Below are 23,817 nucleotides of genomic sequence, written 5' to 3'. Positions count from 1 at the left end.
TGCGATTAATTTTCTCTTTTCATTGTTAAAGTCATTGAAAATTTTAAAATGCGAATACAAATTAAAATTTAAAATAACTTGTTTGGACTACATTTAAGTGGTTTTGCATGTTAAGACATGAACTCATAGTTGTTAATTTTGACATGTGTTTTAGATCTATTTTGTCATCGTTCTCTATATATTTCCAACACACTCAAATCCCCAACTCGAATGTGTTTGCTTGAAATGGTTGATCAATCTCCTAAGTCAATGAAGAATTCACTAAGGAGCATATATATGATGTCATAAACATGAAAGAGAATATAGACATTGGCAGTGTAAGACCATAGAAAGAAGGTAGCATCTAGATACAAGTAAAACTATGTACTTGATATTTTATAATTTTGTAAATTTGCTCTGTGGTCCATTAACTTTTGTTTTTTATATTTGCAAAGTTTTTGGGAGATTTTGAATTTTTCATAAAAAAAAAATATAAGAAAGAAACAATAACAATCATGATAAGTTAATACACAACTTAAGAATTAAAGTTAAGTAATGCAAATTGTTAATATAGGATTAAGAAAAGTTAAAGCTATATAGAGTTTGATAATCTTAAATTCGCTTGAATTTCTTCATTAATTTTCACAATAAACGAGCAAAATTGTCAAATGGATTGCTGCATGCGCTATTAATATGCCAAGTTGCCAAGTAGCCAAGTAAGTGGATGAAGTAGAAATGACTGCTTTAAATACTGCACCTTGAAGGAGAATAATCCTTGGTCAAGTCTTTAAGTCGAATCAATTTGATTTTCAAAAGCTACAAAGGTTGTTTGGGTTTTTAGGAATTTTGAAAATTAACTTTATCAATTCAATTTTCTAATTGATAAAAATTAAAACAAACCGAAAATTTAAGATTTTTATCTTTTATAATTTACAATTGTACAACATTTGATGAGTTTATTTATATTTATTATTATATATATTAATTGTACAACAACTGAAATTCATGATTATTAAATTAGACTTAAATTAATATTTAAATGCATTTAATATATTTTGGATTAGAAATTTAAATATATTTTGAACTTGAGACCCAAGTCGGTTTTTAAAAACAAATCGAACTTAAATCCTAAATTAACTTGTATCTAATCAATTATTTAAACAAAATCAAACCAATCTTAAATTAGTTTGATTTGATTTGGTTTTGATTCAAACATAAACCACACCTTTTTATACATGCAAGGCTTAAAGGTGGGGAGAGAATGCATGCCTGTGGCTTAATTGCAATTCGGAGATGACACCATTTTCATTTTTGAAGTAATTTTGAGGATATCAAGAAAGGCCTTTGTTCTTCTGAGGAAGAAGAACCACTTTTGGTTCAGTTTTATCGGTCTCACATTCCAATGTTTTATTTTGCGTCAGTAGTTTTATGCGTTCTAAGGATTATCTTCAAACATAATTATAATAATTAAAAATATAATATTACATATAAGATTTATTTTTAAAATATATTTAAAAATATAAAAAACAAGTTAAAAACATTTCAAGTTCCAAACATACATTTTATTTTACAAAACATCATAAAATGATTTTCAAAAACTATTTTTGAAATCAGTTACCAAACTCGGCCTTAATCTTCGACTTCCTACATCTTTGTTTACCTACCTTTGGTCTCAAGTTAACATCAAGATCGACCCCTTTCAAATAGGCAAAAGGATGAGAAAATTAGTTGATTTAATAGATAACCTACTCCACAGCAACAGAATTAACCAGCCTATTGAAGGCACCACATACTCCCACATCTCTCCGAAAATGCGCTCCCAACCCCACCTACAAGATTGAACACCAGCGGCCACTGTGAAGATGAATCAAAGAGTACTGATTTCTGAAGAAATTTCCTCCATTCATTAATTTTAAAATAAAACTCAATTATATTAATTGCACAGTTGCACTTTGCATTCTTCCAGAAAGAGAGGGATAAAAAACACCCACCAAATTTCATCCATGAACATGGGTTTGTAAATGGCATGTACAATGCTAAGAAAAATGGTACATAATAACAAAACATTCTGAAAATGCGAAAGTCAAGCAGATGGGAATCTAGAATACCAGCACCGTATCAATGCTGCCAGCAAAGTTCTTAATATTGCCAAAAAGAAAAAAAAAGGATTATTATTGAACAAAGAATGCAGATGAGAGATATTTCAGGTGAGGAAATGCTCAAGCCATCCCAAAGTGCAGTGGCAGGAGAAATTTGTGCCCTTGGTATAGTATGCCCCTAAAATCCCACTCTGAAAATGAAACCCAGTAAAAAAGAATAAAATAAAAATATAGAGCTGAACCTCTTTAAGAAAGTGACGGGCACAGAAACCAGCTAGAAAAACATCAAACAAATGAAGCAATGTCATTACCATTCACTCGTGCATTCATCCTGTGACTCAAATTGCTTATTTCGAAAACTCCACCATCTCTTCTTCTTCTTAGTCTCAAATTCAGGCACATCTGAATTAAAACCTTAATGGATTAAAACACTACTATTTTCTGAGACAATTGCAAAAGATTACACAGTTAATAATTCTATCAGATGAGTTATAACACAATTTTGAAGGGACCAAACAAAACCATCCATAAGAATCACACGCTCAAACCACGCACCAATATTGATGCACATGCAAATACCATAAAATTTATAATGAATATTAGGTTAAGGAAACCTCATATCCAACTACTGGGGTTGACTAAACAAATCATTTCAGTAAAGTAAAACCGAATTTGGTCCATGACATGGACCAGACACAAGTCCAGCCCTTTTAAAGAATTCTAAACCAAAATATCTTAATATTAGGAATTAGTCATTTAGATTCAGAGAGGCACATTTGCAACCAATTCAATGATAGTTTTGATTCATATTCTTTTACCAATAAAACAATATGCAATGAACAATGTTTGCTGTGAAAAGATGTGAAAGTTTACCTCCTTTAAAATATATTGAGTTGTAGTGAACCTCTGCCCAAAAGCTCAAAAGCATTACTGCAAAAAATACCCCCACCCAATGAAGTTCATCCCAAAGTCTTGAACATTATGAAGAATTACAACAATTTAATCACAAATAGACATTCAACTAGTACATACTGGCATTCAATAAAGGAGTATTCTAAGATGGCCATAGTGCCATACCAAGTTGAAACTAGTTGTAGAAATATAAAGCTAAAAGAAGATGAAAATTTTCTAACAAAGCTGTCGGGCCAGTATATTTCAGCTCAAAGCAAGTGAACTATCGGGGTAAAGAAAGAAACTAATCAGCTTTGAAACTCCAGTTACACTTGGGTGTGCTTTATAGAAAGCACATATTTCCACCAAAATCATTTGGTGTTCAGTAATGAAGTACTTTAAAGATGGTCTTACCAAGCTGAAACTGGTTTTAGAAACTATAGAATTAAAAGATGAAGCAAATTTCTAGAAAAGCTGCTTAGCCAGTATATTTCAGCCTAAAACAAGCGATCTGCAGGGGATAGACAAAGAACCAAACCAGCTTGGCAAGTTCAATTAGAATGCTCCATTTGTTGCTAGGGACATCATTCCCATATAAAAAGCATGCCAATGCAGCAGCAGTGGATCAACAACTTCTAAAAAGCCATATATTTCCTACCCCTTCACAAATAATTACCATAAAAGAATATTAATCGTCAAAGTATGATCTTTTTATTGTAATAGTTGTGCTATTAATATTTCACTAATAGCTATATATTACAAAAAGTGCCTACATTTTATGAGAAATAACATATATATATATATATATATATATATATATATTGCCATATGTAAAATAATTATTTTGCAAATAATAATAATAATATTGCTTACTAGTATCATACCATTTATAATATACTAATTATTGTTACACAGTTGCATTATTAATTATAAGAATTATTACAATAAAAAACATAGCCACTATCAGAAAATGCCATCTCATTATCTTATTACAGTTCATAAAAAGAAAGGAATTGTATTAATAATTATTACTATGTTATAATTTTACAATTATCTCCTTGTTGCTTACTTAAATAGTCAAACAAGTAACTATATATTTGTAGAATTAACTCCCTAAGGCATGGCTCAAGTGACAAAAAGTTAGGGTTGGGGATAAAGAGGTTCCAAGTTTGACCTCATGTACCAAAATAAAGTAATTAGCTGTCAAAATATTAAACTTACTTGCAGATCTATACCCTGTCATCCAGCAATTTAATCAAGTTTATTTTTTTTGATAAGCAAACACAATTCAATAAAAGGGGAAAGAAACCCCAATGTATACAGGGAGTATACCAGGCAGCAAAGCCCTAAACAAGCAAAAAGCAAAAAACAAACCACCCCTCAACTGGAGGCCAACCACTCCAGCAAAAAGCAATTTAATCAAGTTTATTTGTTTCTTCTAATAATAATAAGAAATGTGAGATAAAAATAAAATGAGGTATCATTCCTGTTGATGTAAGGCAAAGTTCTTGGGATGAAAGAAACGTTTCTATCTTGCCTTAGATAAGTACCAATAGGGATATCACATATTTATGGTGTAGTAATAAACTCTCAAAAATTCTAATCTTAAACAAATGTGTTTGATATTTCCTATATAAATGTCTTCTATGATGGGTCTCCTTTTTTTTCTTTTTTTCTTTTTTGTTTTTCTGATAGGTAAATAAGGGCCTAATACAGAAAAGAGAGATTGCTATTACCAAAACCCCCTTTTCTCTTATTTGTACAAATAATTGAGCAACCAAAGGAAGTTTTTTTTCTTTTTTTGATACGTAAGAGGTTGTATTAATAAAAACGCCAAAAGCGCAAAAGAATATACATGTCATATACAAAGAGAACTAAGAAAAAAACATAAGAGAGAATACAAAAAAAATACTCCCCCTCTCATCCAAGACCCAACCAATCTATGAAATCAACTATATGCGTATAACCTCCACCTATATATGCCCTGACCCACACAGAGAAATTGTTTAGGTATATATTTTTTAGCCTTTGATCAGACAATTTTTCACTATCAAAGTATCTCCTCTTTCTTTCCTTCCAGATTGTCCAGAAAATGCAATGAGCTACTCTCCAAGCCTTAATACATCTTCTCTCTATAAAAGAACCATGCCACCCAAGCAGCGTCTCCCTAATTGACTAAAAAATAACTCACTGAACACCAAAAATGGAGAACACCAACTGCCATAATAATCTCGTCTTGTCATAATGAAGAAGGATGTGATCAATGGACTTCAACTCCTCTTTGCACAATGCACGCTCATTGGTCAAAATCCACCCTCTTCGTTGAAGCTAATCCAAAGTCAAAACATTTCCCAACAAGCCTCCTAAGTGAAGAAACTCACCTTTGAAGGAATCCATGGGTTCCAAACTATCTTTAAAAGGAAAGGGATAGTACCATCATTCTCTAGCAAAGAATAAAGCCCCCTTACAGAGAAAACCCCTTTGCTATAACCCTTCCAAACTACTCCATCTTCTTGCTCCCTTTTCACTAAATGTCCTCGAAGTTTAGAAAGAAAACGCTTCATAACACCCAACTCACAATCATTCAAGTTCCTAACAAAATAGAAGTTCCAATTTCCTCCTCCTCAATGTTCCCATAAATCAACTACCCATACCTCTTTAGAATCAAATAAGGCAAACAAGGATGGGAAAGTCTCACATAAGGGCTCTTCGCTACACTTGTCTTTCCAAAACTTCACCCTACACCTATCGTCCACCTTAAAGGAAATCATTGAATTAAAAAGCTTCCATTGCTTCCCAATCTCTTTACATACCCTAACTTCATAGGAATCTCTTACCACTCCTGACCTTTATTCCCCTTCCTCCTCCTCAAACTTTCCCCTCATGATTTTCTTCCACAATGAATCTCTTTCAATAGCAAAACACCAACACCACTTACAAAGAAGGACCTTGTAAAACAACGAACACCTATCCTTGCTTTTGACTTTGCTTTGCTGGAAAGACATTCACTCTTGTAGCATACAAAAATTGTTATAAGATTTTTACCAAACAGCATCCCTTCTTTGCTCCCTGACAAACTGTTATGTCCACTCCCACCCAAAGCACTCCCATGGAATGAACGAACTCCATAAAACAAACCCACCACCTCTTAATACCAAACCTGAAAATAGCTACAAAAAAGGGGTTCCAATGACCTTGATCTCCCTTCACCACGCATATATCCATCACTCTTCAATTCTTGACCATGCAAGAGTACAAAGAGATGGAAAGGCTTTCCTCAAAGAGTGCTTCCCAATCCACCTATCTGCTAAAACCTGGTCCTTGATCCATTCCCCATCAAGATTAGGGATGGCAATGGGGCAGGTATGGGACGGGCCACCCCTACCCCATTTCCGTCTCGGTTATATATTTTTTTTCCCATCCCCGTCCCAAATGTGTTTTCGGGAATTATGCTTTTACAGAACATGAGTCTCTAGAATTTCAATAAACGCTATCTAGGTTATCATATTTAAGCTACAAAGAACCTCTTTCTGTAGTGCCAACGAAAGCTTTGATGCCAACAATGTTAGTTCAAGAACACAAAGATAAAACAATTACACATACAGTACACGAGGTTTTAACGTGGTTCAGCCAACCATGCCTACGTCCACGGATGAGAGATAATGATTTCACTATACAATAGAGAATATTACAGAGGACAGAACCAGATACAACTATTGGGTTCCCGAAACATCCCATGTTTCCCCACTCCTTGTATCCATACCTTACTACGAGCCATCTCGCTCCACCGTGTACCTCCCGTTCTTCCTCACATCTCTATCCACCTTGTATAGTCTCTACCCATCTCCATCTCATAACTTTTTCCCCTCATGACCTAGAATATTTATAGAGATATTTCCAACAACCTTCCTTATTCTATAAGGAAGTCTAATATTACAATAATATATCAACCTAGAAATATTCTATATAATATTCTTTACAAAAAGGAATCTATACTAATTAGGAATTTGGGACACTTCCTAACACTTTCAAAATGATTCATACTCCGACAACACCCATGTTGTGTTGTCTCCTCATCCACATTTAATCAAGCATTTGTTGTGCAACAAAATTGCAAACTGCACATACGAGAACAAAATGCACAGATCTACAAATAAACAATCCTAAAATCTTAAATCCATAAACTAAAACAAAAAAATATGAAAAACAAGACATTTCTAACAAAGCCTCAAAACTTAGGGTTTTCTTACCTGGAAATGAGGAATCCATAGAAACCCTAATAATTTGTTGTCTACGAATTTGGTATTTTGGTTTTTAGAGCAAAAACTGTGCTTTTAGGGTGAAACGGAAGAAGCAATTTAGGAAGAAATCAGAAAACGAAAGCCCTCTTACGAGGAAAAAAACCCTGAGCAATTTAGGAAGAAATGAGAAAACGGGAAGAAATGAGAACGAAAGCCCTCTAACTCTTTTACGAGTGAAAGAACCTTGAACTTTAGGAAGAAATGATTATATATGGAGGACTTTTTGGGTATTTGTAATGACATAAGGGTAAATTGGTAATTCACATACGGCGGGGCGGAAACTGCAAAACCCATCCCGCCCTAAACCCGATTCGGGTTTTTATATATTCCCCAAACCCGTTCTATACCCAAATAGGATATTCCCATACCCGTCCCAATAGGGGCGGGCCGGGGCAGGTGACCCGAATTACCCGTAAAATTGTCATTCCTAATCAAGATTAAACTCCTGATCTTAACCTCCTGTCATTCCCTTCTAATGGCTTTCCACATTCCTCCCTAAATACCTCTCTCACCTCCAAGGTACTCTATCATTGATCTAACTCCCCAAACTTGCCCTTAGTGACCCTCTTTCACAAGTTATTTGGGTATATATCCCACAACCACTTAGCAAACAAGGCCCAATTTAAAGTAGAGAACCTTCTGATTCCCAATTGCCATCCTTTTTACCCACGCACATGTTTGACCAACTCACTAGATGAAGCTTTATCCCCTCTACATGATTCCCCCACAAGAAGTTTCTTAGATCTTCTCTAGCCTATTTTTAACTATGTTGGAATGACAATCAACAACATGAAATAAATTGACATGCTTCAAAGAGTGTTTTTAATAAGTTTCAGTTTACATATGAACAAGCATTGATTCATCCAAGAAGACAGCCTCCTCTTAAGCAGTCCTCCACTGAATCCTATGCTAAGCAGGAGTTAAGAGAAGTACCCAAAGGCAGTCCTAGATAGGTAGTTCCACCCTGAAACTAAGCAAAGAAGCAATTCTTCACCCCCTTCACCTTCTCCACCAGGATCATCTCACTCTTTTATAAATTAAGCTTCGATCCAAACACTAGCTTAAAGTAAGTCAGAACCTACTGAAGATATCTCAACTGCTCCTCACAAGCCTTACAAAACAACCAGGTATCATCTGGAAAGAGAGGATGAGTTTCCTGCCCTAATCCTTTCCTTCCACCAACCTGAAGCCAATAATAAGCCCCTCTTGCATGACCCTTGAAATGTATCCTCACTAGGGGCTTCCATTAGCAACACAAATAAATAGGTACCTAAAATTTCTAGAGGTCTGAAAAAAGCTTGTAGGATAGTCATTCACCAACCAAAAAAAAAAAAAACTGGCTGCAGAAATGCAGTAACTAATGCAACCCACCTATCTATGCCCAAAACCAATTGATCCATAACAGAAAGAAAAAAACTTCTAATTCATGTGATCATACACTTTCTCGATATCTAATTTGCACAATAAACCCTCATCCAAGCTCCTCTCACTGGAATTTATTACCTCATTTATGATCAAAGCAACATCTGAAATTAGTCTACTCCCCATAAAAGCATTTTAAGATTCTGACTCCACCTTTCAGAACCTCTTCCTCTCCAAAAAGCCTTTCCAACCCCTCTTTATCAATAGAGGCAATGGACCTGAAAAAATCTCCCATAATGGGACTCCTGGCAAGGGTCCTTTGAATGAATGAACATAAAGCAAACCATTCATACTTGAACTATTTATAAGATTGCCTCTTTTCATGTGCATTAGTCATCCTATGGAAAAATTTAGTTGTCCTTTTTTTTTTTTTTGCCTAAACCTAAACATTTCTATTTGATATTAAGTTCTAAATTCATCACTTTACCCAGTTTTATTACTAAGTCACTACTTTTTTTAGTCTAATGTGTTTTGTGGAGTTTTCCTTAGTTTTTGGCATGTTTACATCTAGTTTTTGGCATTTTACATCACATTTTTCCAACTGACCATATTNTTATTTGTTTCTTCTAATAATAATAAGAAATGTGAGATAAAAATAAAATGAGGTATCATTCCTGTTGATGTAAGGCAAAGTTCTTGGGATGAAAGAAACGTTTCTATCTTGCCTTAGATAAGTACCAATAGGGATATCACATATTTATGGTGTAGTAATAAACTCTCAAAATTCTAATCTTAAACAAATGTGTTTGATATTTCCTATATAAATGTCTTCTATGATGGGTCTCCTTTTTTTTCTTTTTTTCTTTTTTGTTTTTCTGATAGGTAAATAAGGGCCTAATACAGAAAAGAGAGATTGCTATTACCAAAACCCCCTTTTCTCTTATTTGTACAAATAATTGAGCAACCAAAGGAAGTTTTTTTTCTTTTTTTGATACGTAAGAGGTTGTATTAATAAAAACGCCAAAAGCGCAAAAGAATATACATGTCATATACAAAGAGAACTAAGAAAAAAACATAAGAGAGAATACAAAAAAAATACTCCCCCTCTCATCCAAGACCCAACCAATCTATGAAATCAACTATATGCGTATAACCTCCACCTATATATGCCCTGACCCACACAGAGAAATTGTTTAGGTATATATTTTTTAGCCTTTGATCAGACAATTTTTCACTATCAAAGTATCTCCTCTTTCTTTCCTTCCAGATTGTCCAGAAAATGCAATGAGCTACTCTCCAAGCCTTAATACATCTTCTCTCTATAAAAGAACCATGCCACCCAAGCAGCGTCTCCCTAATTGACTAAAAAATAACTCACTGAACACCAAAAATGGAGAACACCAACTGCCATAATCTCTTACCAATCTCGTCTTGTCATAATGAAGAAGGATGTGATCAATGGACTTCAACTCCTCTTTGCACAATGCACGCTCATTGGTCAAAATCCACCCTCTTCGTTGAAGCTAATCCAAAGTCAAAACATTTCCCAACAAGCCTCCTAAGTGAAGAAACTCACCTTTGAAGGAATCCATGGGTTCCAAACTATCTTTAAAAGGAAAGGGATAGTACCATCATTCTCTAGCAAAGAATAAAGCCCCCTTACAGAGAAAACCCCTTTGCTATAACCCTTCCAAACTACTCCATCTTCTTGCTCCCTTTTCACTAAATGTCCTCGAAGTTTAGAAAGAAAACGCTTCATAACACCCAACTCACAATCATTCAAGTTCCTAACAAAATAGAAGTTCCAATTTCCTCCTCCTCAATGTTCCCATAAATCAACTACCCATACCTCTTTAGAATCAAATAAGGCAAACAAGGATGGGAAAGTCTCACATAAGGGCTCTTCGCTACACTTGTCTTTCCAAAACTTCACCCTACACCTATCGTCCACCTTAAAGGAAATCATTGAATTAAAAAGCTTCCATTGCTTCCCAATCTCTTTACATACCCTAACTTCATAGGAATCTCTTACCACTCCTGACCTTTATTCCCCTTCCTCCTCCTCAAACTTTCCCCTCATGATTTTCTTCCACAATGAATCTCTTTCAATAGCAAAACACCAACACCACTTACAAAGAAGGACCTTGTAAAACAACGAACACCTATCCTTGCTTTTGACTTTGCTTTGCTGGAAAGACATTCACTCTTGTAGCATACAAAAAATTGTTATAAGATTTTTACCAAACAGCATCCCTTCTTTGCTCCCTGACAAACTGTTATGTCCACTCCCACCCAAAGCACTCCCATGGAATGAACGAACTCCATAAAACAAACCCACCACCTCTTAATACCAAACCTGAAAATAGCTACAAAAAAAGGGGTTCCAATGACCTTGATCTCCCTTCACCACGCATATATCCATCACTCTTCAATTCTTGACCATGCAAGAGTACAAAGAGATGGAAAGGCTTTCCTCAAAGAGTGCTTCCCAATCCACCTATCTGCTAAAACCTGGTCCTTGATCCATTCCCCATCAAGATTAGGGATGGCAATGGGGCAGGTATGGGACGGGCCACCCCTACCCCATTTCCGTCTCGGTTATATATTTTTTTTCCCATCCCCGTCCCAAATGTGTTTTCGGGAATTATGCTTTTACAGAACATGAGTCTCTAGAATTTCAATAAACGCTATCTAGGTTATCATATTTAAGCTACAAAGAACCTCTTTCTGTAGTGCCAACGAAAGCTTTGATGCCAACAATGTTAGTTCAAGAACACAAAGATAAAACAATTACACATACAGTACACGAGGTTTTAACGTGGTTCAGCCAACCATGCCTACGTCCACGGATGAGAGATAATGATTTCACTATACAATAGAGAATATTACAGAGGACAGAACCAGATACAACTATTGGGTTCCCGAAACATCCCATGTTTCCCCACTCCTTGTATCCATACCTTACTACGAGCCATCTCGCTCCACCGTGTACCTCCCGTTCTTCCTCACATCTCTATCCACCTTGTATAGTCTCTACCCATCTCCATCTCATAACTTTTTCCCCTCATGACCTAGAATATTTATAGAGATATTTCCAACAACCTTCCTTATTCTATAAGGAAGTCTAATATTACAATAATATATCAACCTAGAAATATTCTATATAATATTCTTTACAAAAAGGAATCTATACTAATTAGGAATTTGGGACACTTCCTAACACTTTCAAAATGATTCATACTCCGACAACACCCATGTTGTGTTGTCTCCTCATCCACATTTAATCAAGCATTTGTTGTGCAACAAAATTGCAAACTGCACATACGAGAACAAAATGCACAGATCTACAAATAAACAATCCTAAAAATCTTAAATCCATAAACTAAAACAAAAAAATATGAAAAACAAGACATTTCTAACAAAGCCTCAAAACTTAGGGTTTTCTTACCTGGAAATGAGGAATCCATAGAAACCCTAATAATTTGTTGTCTACGAATTTGGTATTTTGGTTTTTAGAGCAAAAACTGTGCTTTTAGGGTGAAACGGGAAGAAGCAATTTAGGAAGAAATCAGAAAACGAAAGCCCTCTTACGAGGAAAAAAACCCTGAGCAATTTAGGAAGAAATGAGAAAACAGGAAGAAATGAGAACGAAAGCCCTCTAACTCTTTTACGAGTGAAAGAACCTTGAAACTTTAGGAAGAAATGATTATATATGGAGGACTTTTTGGGTATTTTGTAATGACATAAGGGTAAATTGGTAATTCACATACGGGCGGGGCGGAAACTGCAAAACCCATCCCCGCCCTAAACCCGATTCGGGTTTTTATATATTCCCCAAACCCGTTCTATACCCAAATAGGATATTCCCATACCCGTCCCAATAGGGGCGGGGCGGGGCAGGTGACCCGAATTACCCGTAAAATTGTCATTCCTAATCAAGATTAAACTCCTGATCTTAACCTCCTGTCATTCCCTTCTAATGGCTTTCCACATTCCTCCCTAAATACCTCTCTCACCTCCAAGGTACTCTATCATTGATCTAACTCCCCAAACTTGCCCTTAGTGACCCTCTTTCACAAGTTATTTGGGTATATATCCCCACAACCACTTAGCAAACAAGGCCCAATTTAAAGTAGAGAACCTTCTGATTCCCAATTGCCATCCTTTTTACCCACGCACATGTTTGACCAACTCACTAGATGAAGCTTTATCCCCTCTACATGATTCCCCCACAAGAAGTTTCTTAGATCTTCTCTAGCCTATTTTTAACTATGTTGGGAATGACAATCAACAACATGAAATAAATTGACATGCTTCAAAGAGTGTTTTTAATAAGTTTCAGTTTACATATGAACAAGCATTGATTCATCCAAGAAGACAGCCTCCTCTTAAGCAGTCCTCCACTGAATCCTATGCTAAGCAGGAGTTAAGAGAAGTACCCAAAGGCAGTCCTAGATAGGTAGTTCCACCCTGAAACTAAGCAAAGAAGCAATTCTTCACCCCCTTCACCTTCTCCACCAGGATCATCTCACTCTTTTATAAATTAAGCTTCGATCCAAACACTAGCTTAAAGTAAGTCAGAACCTACTGAAGATATCTCAACTGCTCCTCACAAGCCTTACAAAACAACCAGGTATCATCTGGAAAGAGAGGATGAGTTTCCTGCCCTAATCCTTTCCTTCCACCAACCTGAAGCCAATAATAAGCCCCTCTTGCATGACCCTTGAAATGTATCCTCACTAGGGGCTTCCATTAGCAACACAAATAAATAGGTACCTAAAATTTCTAGAGGTCTGAAAAAAGCTTGTAGGATAGTCATTCACCAACCAAAAAAAAAAAAAACTGGCTGCAGAAATGCAGTAACTAATGCAACCCACCTATCTATGCCCAAAACCAATTTGATCCATAACAGAAAGAAAAAAACTTCTAATTCATGTGATCATACACTTTCTCGATATCTAATTTGCACAATAAACCCTCATCCAAGCTCCTCTCACTGGAATTTATTACCTCATTTATGATCAAAGCAACATCTGAAATTAGTCTACTCCCCATAAAAGCATTTTAAGATTCTGACTCCACCTTTCAGAACCTCTTCCTCTCCAAAAAGCCTTTCCAACCCCTCTTTATCAATAGAGGCAATGGACCTGAAAAAATCTCCCATAATGGGACTCCTGGCAAGGGTCCTTTGAATGAATGAACATAAAGCAAACCCATTCATACTTGAACTATTTATAAGATTGCCTCTTTTCATGTGCATTAGTCATCCTATGGAAAAATTTAGTTGTCCTTTTTTTTTTTTTTTGCCTAAACCTAAACATTTCTATTTGATATTAAGTTCTAAATTCATCACTTTACCCAGTTTTATTACTAAGTCACTACTTTTTTTAGTCTAATGTGTTTTGTGGAGTTTTCCTTAGTTTTTGGCATGTTTACATCTAGTTTTTGGCATTTTTACATCACATTTTTCCAACTGACCATATTTTCATGCTATTGGCTGCCACATTCTCTGCTCTATAGCTGCCATATTTTCCGACTATTGGCCATCACTTAGTTTGTCCCTTTTTTTCTTTTTCTTTTTTGCCTTAACTTAAACATTTCTATTTGATATTAAGTTCTAAATACATCACTTTACCTAGTTTTATTACCAAGTCCCTAACTTTTAGTCTAATGTGCTTTCTGGTATTTTCCTTAGTTTTTGGCATGTTTACATCACATTTTGCCAACTGCCTATATTTTCATGCTATTGGCTGCCACATTCTCCGCTCTATGGCTGCCATATTTTTCAACTATTGGCCATCACATCATCCAACCATGGGAACCAACCTTTTCCAGCTATCTTAGGCACCTTTTCCATCTACTTTCCATGCCTAAAATAACCTCTACAACTACTGTCTATGCTGAGAAAAGTCGCCGCCATCCTTACTTCAAGTTGCTGCCAGTTGTACCCCAAGCTGCCCATGCTATCTTTGTCTCCTATCCATTGGAAAAGAGTGTGAAAATAGCTCTATTTAAGAGAGGTGAAGGGTGGCTTGATGCAAGAAGAAGGGAAGGGGAGAGGAAGAAATGTAAGGATAGTTTTAGTTATCCTCTTCAACAGGAAGTTAAGCATGTAGTTGTCAAAATGAATTTTCACTCATAAAATTTAAAGTTTCAATTTTCTGCTCTTGTTCACTTTGTGTTGCCACAATGAGTGACCAAGTTTCTAAGCTAAGGTGAGGCAAAGCTTGGTCACTCCATTCTTGTTGTTTCCAAGATATTGGGAGAATTCATAGGTGATGTTTCATAATTTAGCTTGCTCATGTCATCCTAGTTGCGAGCTTACTTAGGGAAAGTTCTAGGACGCACCCTTACCCTTCTCGCTACTTTCATAACCCTTCTACTGCTTGGAAACATCTTGATTTTGAGGAGTTGATGTTTGAGCAAGAACTAGTACATTTGACTCTTACCATAGTGTAAATCAATATGGAACAGTGAAGGGAAGTAGAACTGGTTTGTGTGTTTTCAGGTTGTAATTTGATGAAGAAATGCACTGAATGCTATGGCACCGCATGAATGGTGATGGGCTGTTCATCACAATGGAGATAGCTCAAATGAAGGACACCTTAAGGCAACTGACTACGACCTTAAGAAAAATGACAACTGTTATAAACAGCAAAATCATCATGCTATGCTTTGCTTTTATTTAAGATTTTAAAGATATCAACCCTACATGGTGCAAGATAGGAAGATGAACACAGGCATAAATCCTTAAAAAGAAGAAACCAGAATCAACATTGGAAATATTACTTACAACATCAGTAAAAAAATCAACCTATCCAACAGCATAAATTTACTAGTAAGTTCTCTGAATGAAAACTTAGTAGTTGAAAATGAGAACTCTTGAAATAATACCTCGCTCTGACCTTTGAACATTTGGAAGAATCTCAATGTAGCATGTATCCTTGAAAGATGTTATGACAAATATTTTAACACCATACTGCAAAAAATCATTAATGTGCATTAGGTAGCATCCTATGTGTTTGACATTTCTATGAAAAACACTCTCAAAGTGGCAAACAGATTAACTTTAACATATTGATCACAGAAAATCAAGTTTAAGTCTCCTTAAGTACTTGATGTATTCAGGTTTCCATAGATTTCTATAAATGAATGTAAATATGACTAATCAATTCCATGTGAACTTACAATTAATCATGTGAATATTGTGTAACCAGAATGGGATGCAGACTTGCTAGTTATTGAACATATAGCGTGGTTAGCTGAATTTGGCCCTCCACATCAGCACCTAAGTGGGGAGTTAAGGCATCAAGGCCCAACAGGGTCTCCATGATAAAGTAGGAGGTGATAACCTTGAATGCAGCTTTGGCCACAGACATGGACTGTAATAACCGTCAACGGTTTAACTTGAAACAGAGGGCAAGAAAAATCACAAAAGAAGCTTGCTATATGTTCAGTCTTCCACTCTGTACTTTCTAATTTAATTAAAAGCAACAAAGTGATATGGCTCTAGAGTTTTTGCATGACAACATAAGACACAAGGCAAAATCCCAACTCTCTCAAGGGGTTCCCAAAAACTCAATCATCACCACCCTCACCCCTCCTAAGAAACTCACAAAGATTTTATAAGCTGGTTGTTAGTGAATGATATACATTGTGAGACCAAATTCTAACAACTTCAACTTTTAGAAAAATTGATAGTTTAACATGCAATCAAAATGCTCTGGTTAATTGGAGGTCTCAGGTTCCCCAATGAGGACCTAAACTCGAGATCTCCAATTAACTGGAGCTCACTCAAAGTGATTCTGTATTTTCCTCATTTACAATCAATAATTATTTGAAAAATGAAACTATGAGGCTTAACTGGAGCTCACTCAAGGTGATTCTGCATTTTACTCGTTCACAATCAATTATTATTTGAAAAATGAAACTATGAGGCTTAAGTTTCATGCCTCAAGATTTACAATTGTTTTTGGAGGTCAGAAGCTATAATGTGGTCAGCAATGGCAGAGTAGAAATTTATAATGGGGACCAAAGAGTAGGATATTTATCTGGGGGGGGTGAGTGTGGGGAGGGAGGGCAGTGGTTGTTTGCACCACACAAAACTGTATATAGTGATAAATTTTGCCTCATGGTACTCCCATGTCCTCTCCTTGGAAGAGATCTGGGTCCAAATCCAGCAAAAATCAACATATATTTTAGTTGTTTGGCATGCACTCCCTCTCCCCCCACCCACAACCAGCCATTGTTAGCTCCACCACAGGCAGCTAGTACATAATACCCAAAACACTTATCTGCTCACAGTGAATTGTGGGTAGTATATGCTAGTTGCCTGGGATGGAAGTAAAAAGTGCCTGGGGGCTACCAAAATAGAAACCAAACAAACAAAAAAAGGTGATTTAATGCAAGCTATAACAGTTGTAAGATTAGAATAAAAGTTCCTAAATTAATACATGATCATGAAAAGAGCTAACAAAACATACCAAATCTGCGGCAGCCTGCAAAGTGACATGATCACCCCATTCTCCAGTCCTATTTTCATCCATATTACAGCAAAAGCATAGTCAAGTTTTAGCCAAATGTTTAATTTCAAGTCAACAAAAGGGAGTGGAGAAATACTTGGACATCTTCTCCAAATAGTCACCATAAGCCATGGGAACATATCCTTCATATATCTCTGGGTAAGACTTAAGCTGATAGTTCAAAATATTAAAACACAAGGAACATCACAATCCAAATAAAGTCCAAAATGGTTGCTTCCTCAAATTTTAACTCATAGTTCCCAAACTAATATTATATAAAATGGTGTAATAATTAGAGAGGCCAACCTGATTTACAACTTGTTGTCTGATAAATTGGTGGTGCTCAGGAGTACAATAAACTTGATCTGACAGAGAACGAAACTGGAAAAATTATGGAACAAATTAGACATCAACTGAGTTAGTGGCATTCACCAACAATCACAGCACAGGCAATATTGGGCCAGGAGATAGCCACATAGCAATATTGTGCCAGGAGATAGCCACATAGCAATATTGGGCCAGGAGACAGCAACATGGATGATGTACAAATAAGTTGATGGTAGAGGGTATCATATCAAAGAGATTCACCATCATTCAACTAAAACTTAAAATGACCTACATGGTGAATGCAAGGCTGTCTTTCTTGGCATAGAAAAATGGTGAATTCACTTCAAGTGCTGAATACAGATCCACAAAACTTTAAGGAAAGGTGGACAGGAAACAGGCTGACCTACTTAACTGGTTTCACAGTCAGTAGTTGTTACAAGACAATGAAAAAAAGAAAATAGTTCTTCACAGCACATTTAAATCTGCTGAAAAGAGGGTGAATCCTGGCTTAATGAAGTCAGGTAAGAAAACTGGTTCTACCAATAAATTCCATGCAAAAACATTGACTAAAGGCCCAAGATTGAAGAAAGCTTGGGAAGACTCCATCGAGATTCTGGCACAAAAGTACCACTCGTCTAGCACATATTCTTAACACCAGCATTAACATCCAGTGATGGAGATGATATGCTGATCTACTGATCACCTATGGTAAGACTGGAAAGACATGGCCAGTTCAGTATGGCCTTTGTGGTCTCTTGCCTTTAACACCAAAAACATTAGCACTATCATTCCATTATTAAAAAAAAGTACATGGGCAAAATAGTAAACCACTCAATTTAACCTCCACTAAATAAGGAGTAACACCCCCATTTTCAGGTAGTAAAATAAAAAATAATAAACAAATAAATTAATTCACAGTATGCAGAGCATGTTGTGTATGATCAGGGCATGAAAATTTAAATTGCTAACCTGACAGTTACCATCTCCTTGAACTTTAAGCTCCACCAAATCAAATAACTGCAATCTATAGAAGAACAAACATTCACAGCCTTAATTGTACATACGAGTAGGCACAGAACAAAATTGCTACAGGACCATAACAATAGACAGAGATGCAAAGATCTTGACAAATGAAAGATAAGCAAAAGGAAAATAAACAAAAAAGAAAAAAGAAAACATCCACAGGATATTCCTTGTCCAGGATGATAAGGAATCAATACCGGTCCAACAGCCTCTGATGATCTAGAGTTGCTTCATCAAGAGAGGGTATTTCTCCATTGATTTTAGGAACATGCTGCACAGAACCAAGAAGAAAAACAAAAACATAAGTTTGAGGATGGTATATCAAGGAGCTAAAGCATATACTAGCCCCTCGATTTACAAAATTAAGCAAGCACAACAATCAATCATCCTGTAGCATGTGTTACTGACCATTTCATGTGTAAGGTTTTGGAGATGTTAGAGAATCTAGAGACACTACAATTTTACCTCACATTAAGCCATTCAGTTACAATATGTAATGCATACTTCTGAACATTAACTATTCGAGATTAGCTTGCATATTATCAATTTATATTCCTGAACATTACAGAACATAACATTTTAGGCTTAAAATGATGAACATGATAACAATATGTACTCCTAGCTCTATAAAAAGACCAACTTCACTCTCTCTTTTTTCTTTTCTTTTCTTGGCCCAAAATCTCTCTTTTAATCATAGCATGAATACAGAATTAGGATATCCCAGACCAAAACTTCCTATGTGACCAGAAACACAAGAAACTAGGCAAGTGAAAACCAATTATTTTCTATAACAGAGTAATATTTCAATCCACAGCATTAATGATTCTTAGAAACTTCCAAATTATTGAAAAAAGAGTATACAAAGTGAAATTAAAGATTAGCAAAATATGCCACATGCTAATGCTACACAGACACAAGCAAACTTAAACAGGTATAATGCAGCAGGAGGATGTTGTGCCAAGTCCTCAACATGGAAAAACAAGGGCGCAAGTGATATATGGAATACAACTCCCCAAAATGCAGGACTTCAAGTTTTCAATTTTAACCAATTTTACAGATTGAATATCTTATCTCATTAATTCAAGCATAAAGAGTGTTCAATAGATGCTACACTTACAGGAACAGGAACCATCTGATTCAATATTTTGCCTACTTCACCATCGAGTGCATATTCATCTGTCAGATCTAGAGAATATGACCAATCCTCCCCATTGTATGACTTTTCGTCAGGACTAGAACATGAACTAGAAAGTCCCATATCATCTGTATCTTCCTGGCCGCTCTCATGCCCTGCAAGTTATAAAGGAAATAAGCACAATAGAACAAAGCAAGGAAAGCATCCAACCAAACTAATTAGATAATCAAATTGGTATTATTGAATTTTCCCAATACCAAATCCATAATTTCCTATAGATTGATCAGGCCATTCTTCTGGAAAAATAGATACTTGCAAATCCTCTACCACTTCATGTGAAAGTCCAGCTGCTTCGTCAACAGCAAGTTGTGATAGTTCTTCTTGAAGAGCATGTGCAATAATCTCATCATTCTCCACATTGCTACATTCATTATCATAATGATCTTCCTTGAAATATGGTCCATCATAATAACTTACATCATTTTGTACAATGGTGCCACCATACCCGCAATTAGAAAACGGATCACCATCAAAAAGCTGGAGACCCCACCGAACAACATCAGGATCTTGCTCATATGTAATCATTTGCAATTTCTATGTCTCTTCTTAACTCAAAATCTGATTTTTTTGACACTCTTGAAGCAGATGTTCTTTTGCTAAAAGATGTACATGACTTAATCTATCTTGTGAAGCGCACCATATCCAGCTTTCATCCAATATAATATATGACATTGAACATTTTACTTCCAACAAGTCAGGATATTTGCCACAAAATTCACCACAAGAGCCAAAAGGTTTACCAACAGATGCGCAAATATAAACTGTTACCTTTTACCTGCAGGAAATAAAGCTGCCAGAAATAAATTTGACTATTTCAGATATATAATAGTCATGAAACTTTAATCAAAAAGGAAAAAGAAAAAAAAAATTGTGGGGAATTAAGGAAACCTATTGATACTGAAACTAAAAGTTACAAAATACCAATAAGCTTAAAAAAGGAAAAAAGAAAAAAAAAAAGAGAGATTTTCCGATCTAAATGAGAGAGATGACCTTTCTTTATAGGCAACGAACAAATAGATTATAGATAAATAAAACACCGACAGGGAACATGATCTTAACAAAATTTGACGAGCAATCAAAGTAAAGAAGTTGGGCAACTGGAATCATCATTCATGATCCCTTTTTTCCCACCTTAACAATTGAACTAGGCTGTGTGACTATGCATCCCACCAAAATAGAAATCATTCAGTTGTCTTTGACATAGCATTTAAAATCATTCTAATATGGTGTTCTCACAATAATAGAAAAGCACATTAGACCAACTTTCAGTATTCTCGGTATTTCAACACTCATAGAAAAGCATGCATGACCAACATTGGTATTTTAGGTATTTCAAAAATTACGACATTGAAGAATATAGATCTTCCGTTCAAATGTGCGTCCAACTATAATCAATTTACAAAGAAAAAATACAAGAACATTAAATTACAATTCACGAGCAAATGAAAAAACCATAAACCTCAAACCAGATAAAGCAAAAGGTCAATCTCCAAAACCAAGTAAAGTCAAAATTGACCACAAAATCAGAATTAAGCCAAAAAAGAAACACAAATTCTACTAATAAATCAGCATTGCAAAATCAGGCATTACCTATGTCCTCCATTTCGCTGTTGAGAAAAATGCAAGGAAAAAAATACAAAATCTTGATCTTTTCAGCCTAGCCTAGTTCAACCAATCATCAAAAAATGCCCATTTCCTTTCCTTTTTTTTCTCTCCATTTTCTCAGACTACTAAACAGAACCCCTACTTGGACCAGTGAGGATCCACTCATTCAGGCTTGAAAATCAAAATCCACGAAACGGTGAATCTCTCACCTCTTATGTGAATCGAATGAGATCGCATCGCTTGATCCTCACAAATCATGATACCGAGATTTTTTTTTACCAAAAAAAAAAAAAAAGAAGAAAAAAACAGGAGAGAGAGAGAGAGAGAGAGAGAGAGAGAGAGAGAGAGAGAGAGAGGGAAGGGTAGGAAAATGAAAATGATATTTGAGAGAAGCGCGTTCGAGACGCCACGAAATGGAGAGAGTGACCAGTAGAGAGGGCTTTGTTTTGTGTTTGTTTCGACGGGAACGGACGTCACGAGGCTGTCGTACGGATTATTCTGACACTAGCAGCAGCCCATTCTCAGAGAAGTGGACACACTACACAGACACTGATGAGGAGCCGTTACTTAACGGCGTTTGGGTTCTCTGCAGTTCACTTTCTCTTCATGTCCCTCCTGATATAAGCATTTCCGAGAGTTCAGAAGCACTTCCTTTACCCTTTCAGAGATTTAGCAAAATTTTCTACCTGGCCCCTTAAGGAAGGCCTGTCTGGATTCAACTGTTAGACGTTTCATCTTTATAAAAGCCTTTTGGACTCTTTGTTTTTATAAGCGTTTATGGGTTTAAAAAAAAAACTTGATATAAAAATCACAGAGGTATTAGCTAGGATGGTTTATGTTTCTAACTTTTAAATCTAAAAAAGTTGCTTTTAATATTTAAAATAAATTAATTTTTTATTACGAACAAAATTATTTTATTATTTAAAAAGTTGCTTTAATTTCACACCTTTGCATTTTTTTTATGATTTTTAAAATTTTTGTCTTATTTATTTATATAATTTTATTGTTTAAGATTATTAATTTACTCATAAATAAAAACGGTAATTTATTAGTATTTTAAACAAATTAATTTTTATTGAAATAATACTCTACTCTTTAAGTGTCAATATATAGATTTTTTATTATTTTAAAGCATATATTTTTAATTTCATGCAATAAGAGTATTAATTGGTAAATAATAATCTTTAATGTATAAATTTTATATACCAACTTGATAATTTTATATTTTTAATGATGTTATTTATACACACACAACACATATACCTCAAAGATAAATTTTGAAAGTAATGAAATCAAATTTTAAAAGTCTACTGTAAAATATAATTTTCACAAGCTTCATTAAAATCACAAAAAAATAAATGTCTACTAAACATTCATTTAGTGGAATAAAAAAATGAAAAAATAATCGCATATGCCTCTACAAGAGAAGAACCTATGTTTAATTGGTACTTTCTTTCTCTTTGATCACTCTTCTCTAATTATAGAAGTTACCAAACCTCCATGGGACATGTGATGAACATATATCTATGATGGAGCTAAAAATATATATGGTAAAGGTAGCATAGCATTGCAAATGTCTACCTAATGGTAGAGGTAACACAACATTACCTATATCAACCCCTCAAAATGTCTAGGGGTAAATCTATTTAAGCAGATATAGTTGTCTATATGATATAAAAAGACTAATATAAATGTATCATACAAAGGTGTATATGGTGTAGACATTTGTATGGGGTCAAACTGATGACTTAAACTCATGTCTTTGCAGCATAGCTAAAGAAGCATCAAAGAGCAATGAAAGTGGGTTGACATATGTGGTAGGGGATACTGAAAGTGATTCTGAAGAGGTATGGGTGTACCGATGAAGGGTTTGAAAGTTTGGTGATTATATTAATGTTGGTTCTAAAGAGGTAGGGAGTTGTACTAATTTTGGGTTTGAGACCTCCACTTCAAGATGTTCATCAACCTTAAACAAATGGCAATCAAGCAACTATCAATTATGTCAGTATTAAGATAGAACCCTATAAAGCATAACATGATGTAATAACTTTCGAATTTTATTATTTATTAATAAATTTCTCATTCACTTTTAACTAATGTCATTCCATGCATTATACCTTATAAACATTTTGGTCTACATCTCTTTCATTATATGTAACTTGGGTACAGTATGAGTTGTGCAAAAAATCCAAGTTATAGGTTCCTTGCAAATAGATGATTTGTTCATCGTCAGTTTGTGGGTCTAAACAACTCATTAGATACTATAATACATTACCTCATAATTTGATAAATAGATGATCTTAACTATTGAGATGAGTTTCTCTTTGTGAATGTACTCGTGTGTATGGTTACAAATTAGATAAGATTCATGGTGAGTCATGACATAAAACTATTAAGTAGTCATGACTTTACCAAGTTGTTTCATTATGTTATCTGTTAACCTTAAGAGAATATTGAGTTTATGCTAAAGTTAATAGTGGTTTTGATCTATGAGTGAGATCATAAATTGATCA

The 23,817-nt window shown here is 35.2% G+C and overlaps 1 protein-coding gene across 5 annotated transcripts; it reads right to left on the bottom strand.

Annotated features, from left to right (window-relative positions):
• Positions 1 to 1,907: 1,907 nt before the first annotated feature.
• LOC117916616 (OVARIAN TUMOR DOMAIN-containing deubiquitinating enzyme 12-like) lies at positions 1,908 to 22,004 on the bottom strand. 5 transcript variants are annotated; one of them, XM_034832737.1, is made up of 12 exons: positions 21,290 to 22,003; positions 19,897 to 20,489; positions 19,622 to 19,794; positions 18,702 to 18,775; positions 18,451 to 18,505; positions 17,461 to 17,535; positions 17,252 to 17,325; positions 17,116 to 17,164; positions 15,527 to 15,611; positions 2,952 to 3,008; positions 2,390 to 2,480; positions 1,908 to 2,269 (listed from the first exon to the last, which is right to left on the bottom strand). In XM_034832737.1, coding segments are annotated over exons 2-12 (1,062 nt in total). In that variant the 5' UTR covers positions 20,225 to 20,489; positions 21,290 to 22,003; the 3' UTR covers positions 1,908 to 2,268. The 5 variants fall into 5 exon arrangements, with proteins under 5 accessions (XP_034688628.1, XP_034688627.1, XP_034688630.1 ...); XM_034832736.1 differs by having other exon boundaries at positions 19,897 to 20,474; XM_034832739.1 differs by having other exon boundaries at positions 21,514 to 22,003.
• Positions 22,005 to 23,817: the final 1,813 nt, after the last annotated feature.

This window comes from Vitis riparia, chromosome 6 (assembly GCF_004353265.1).
Source record: "Vitis riparia cultivar Riparia Gloire de Montpellier isolate 1030 chromosome 6, EGFV_Vit.rip_1.0, whole genome shotgun sequence".
NCBI lineage: Eukaryota > Viridiplantae > Streptophyta > Magnoliopsida > Vitales > Vitaceae > Vitis > Vitis riparia.
Note: the sequence above shows the minus strand (reverse complement) of the source record. Positions and strands in the feature narration are given on the sequence as shown.

Bases quoted from the DNA above. Each gene is read 5' to 3' on its own strand.
- LOC117916616 (XM_034832737.1), bottom strand. From the start codon at position 20,224: ATGATTACATATGAGCAAGATCCTGATGTTGTTCGGTGGGGTCTCCAG. The intron at 18,506-18,701 runs GTATTGATTCCT...GTTCTTCTATAG, and splicing joins CATCAGAGGCTGTTGGACCG to ATTGCAGTTATTTGATTTGG. The intron at 3,009-15,526 runs GTATTATTTCAA...TATTTTTTGCAG, and splicing joins TGTTCAAAGGTCAGAGCGAG to TAATGCTTTTGAGCTTTTGG.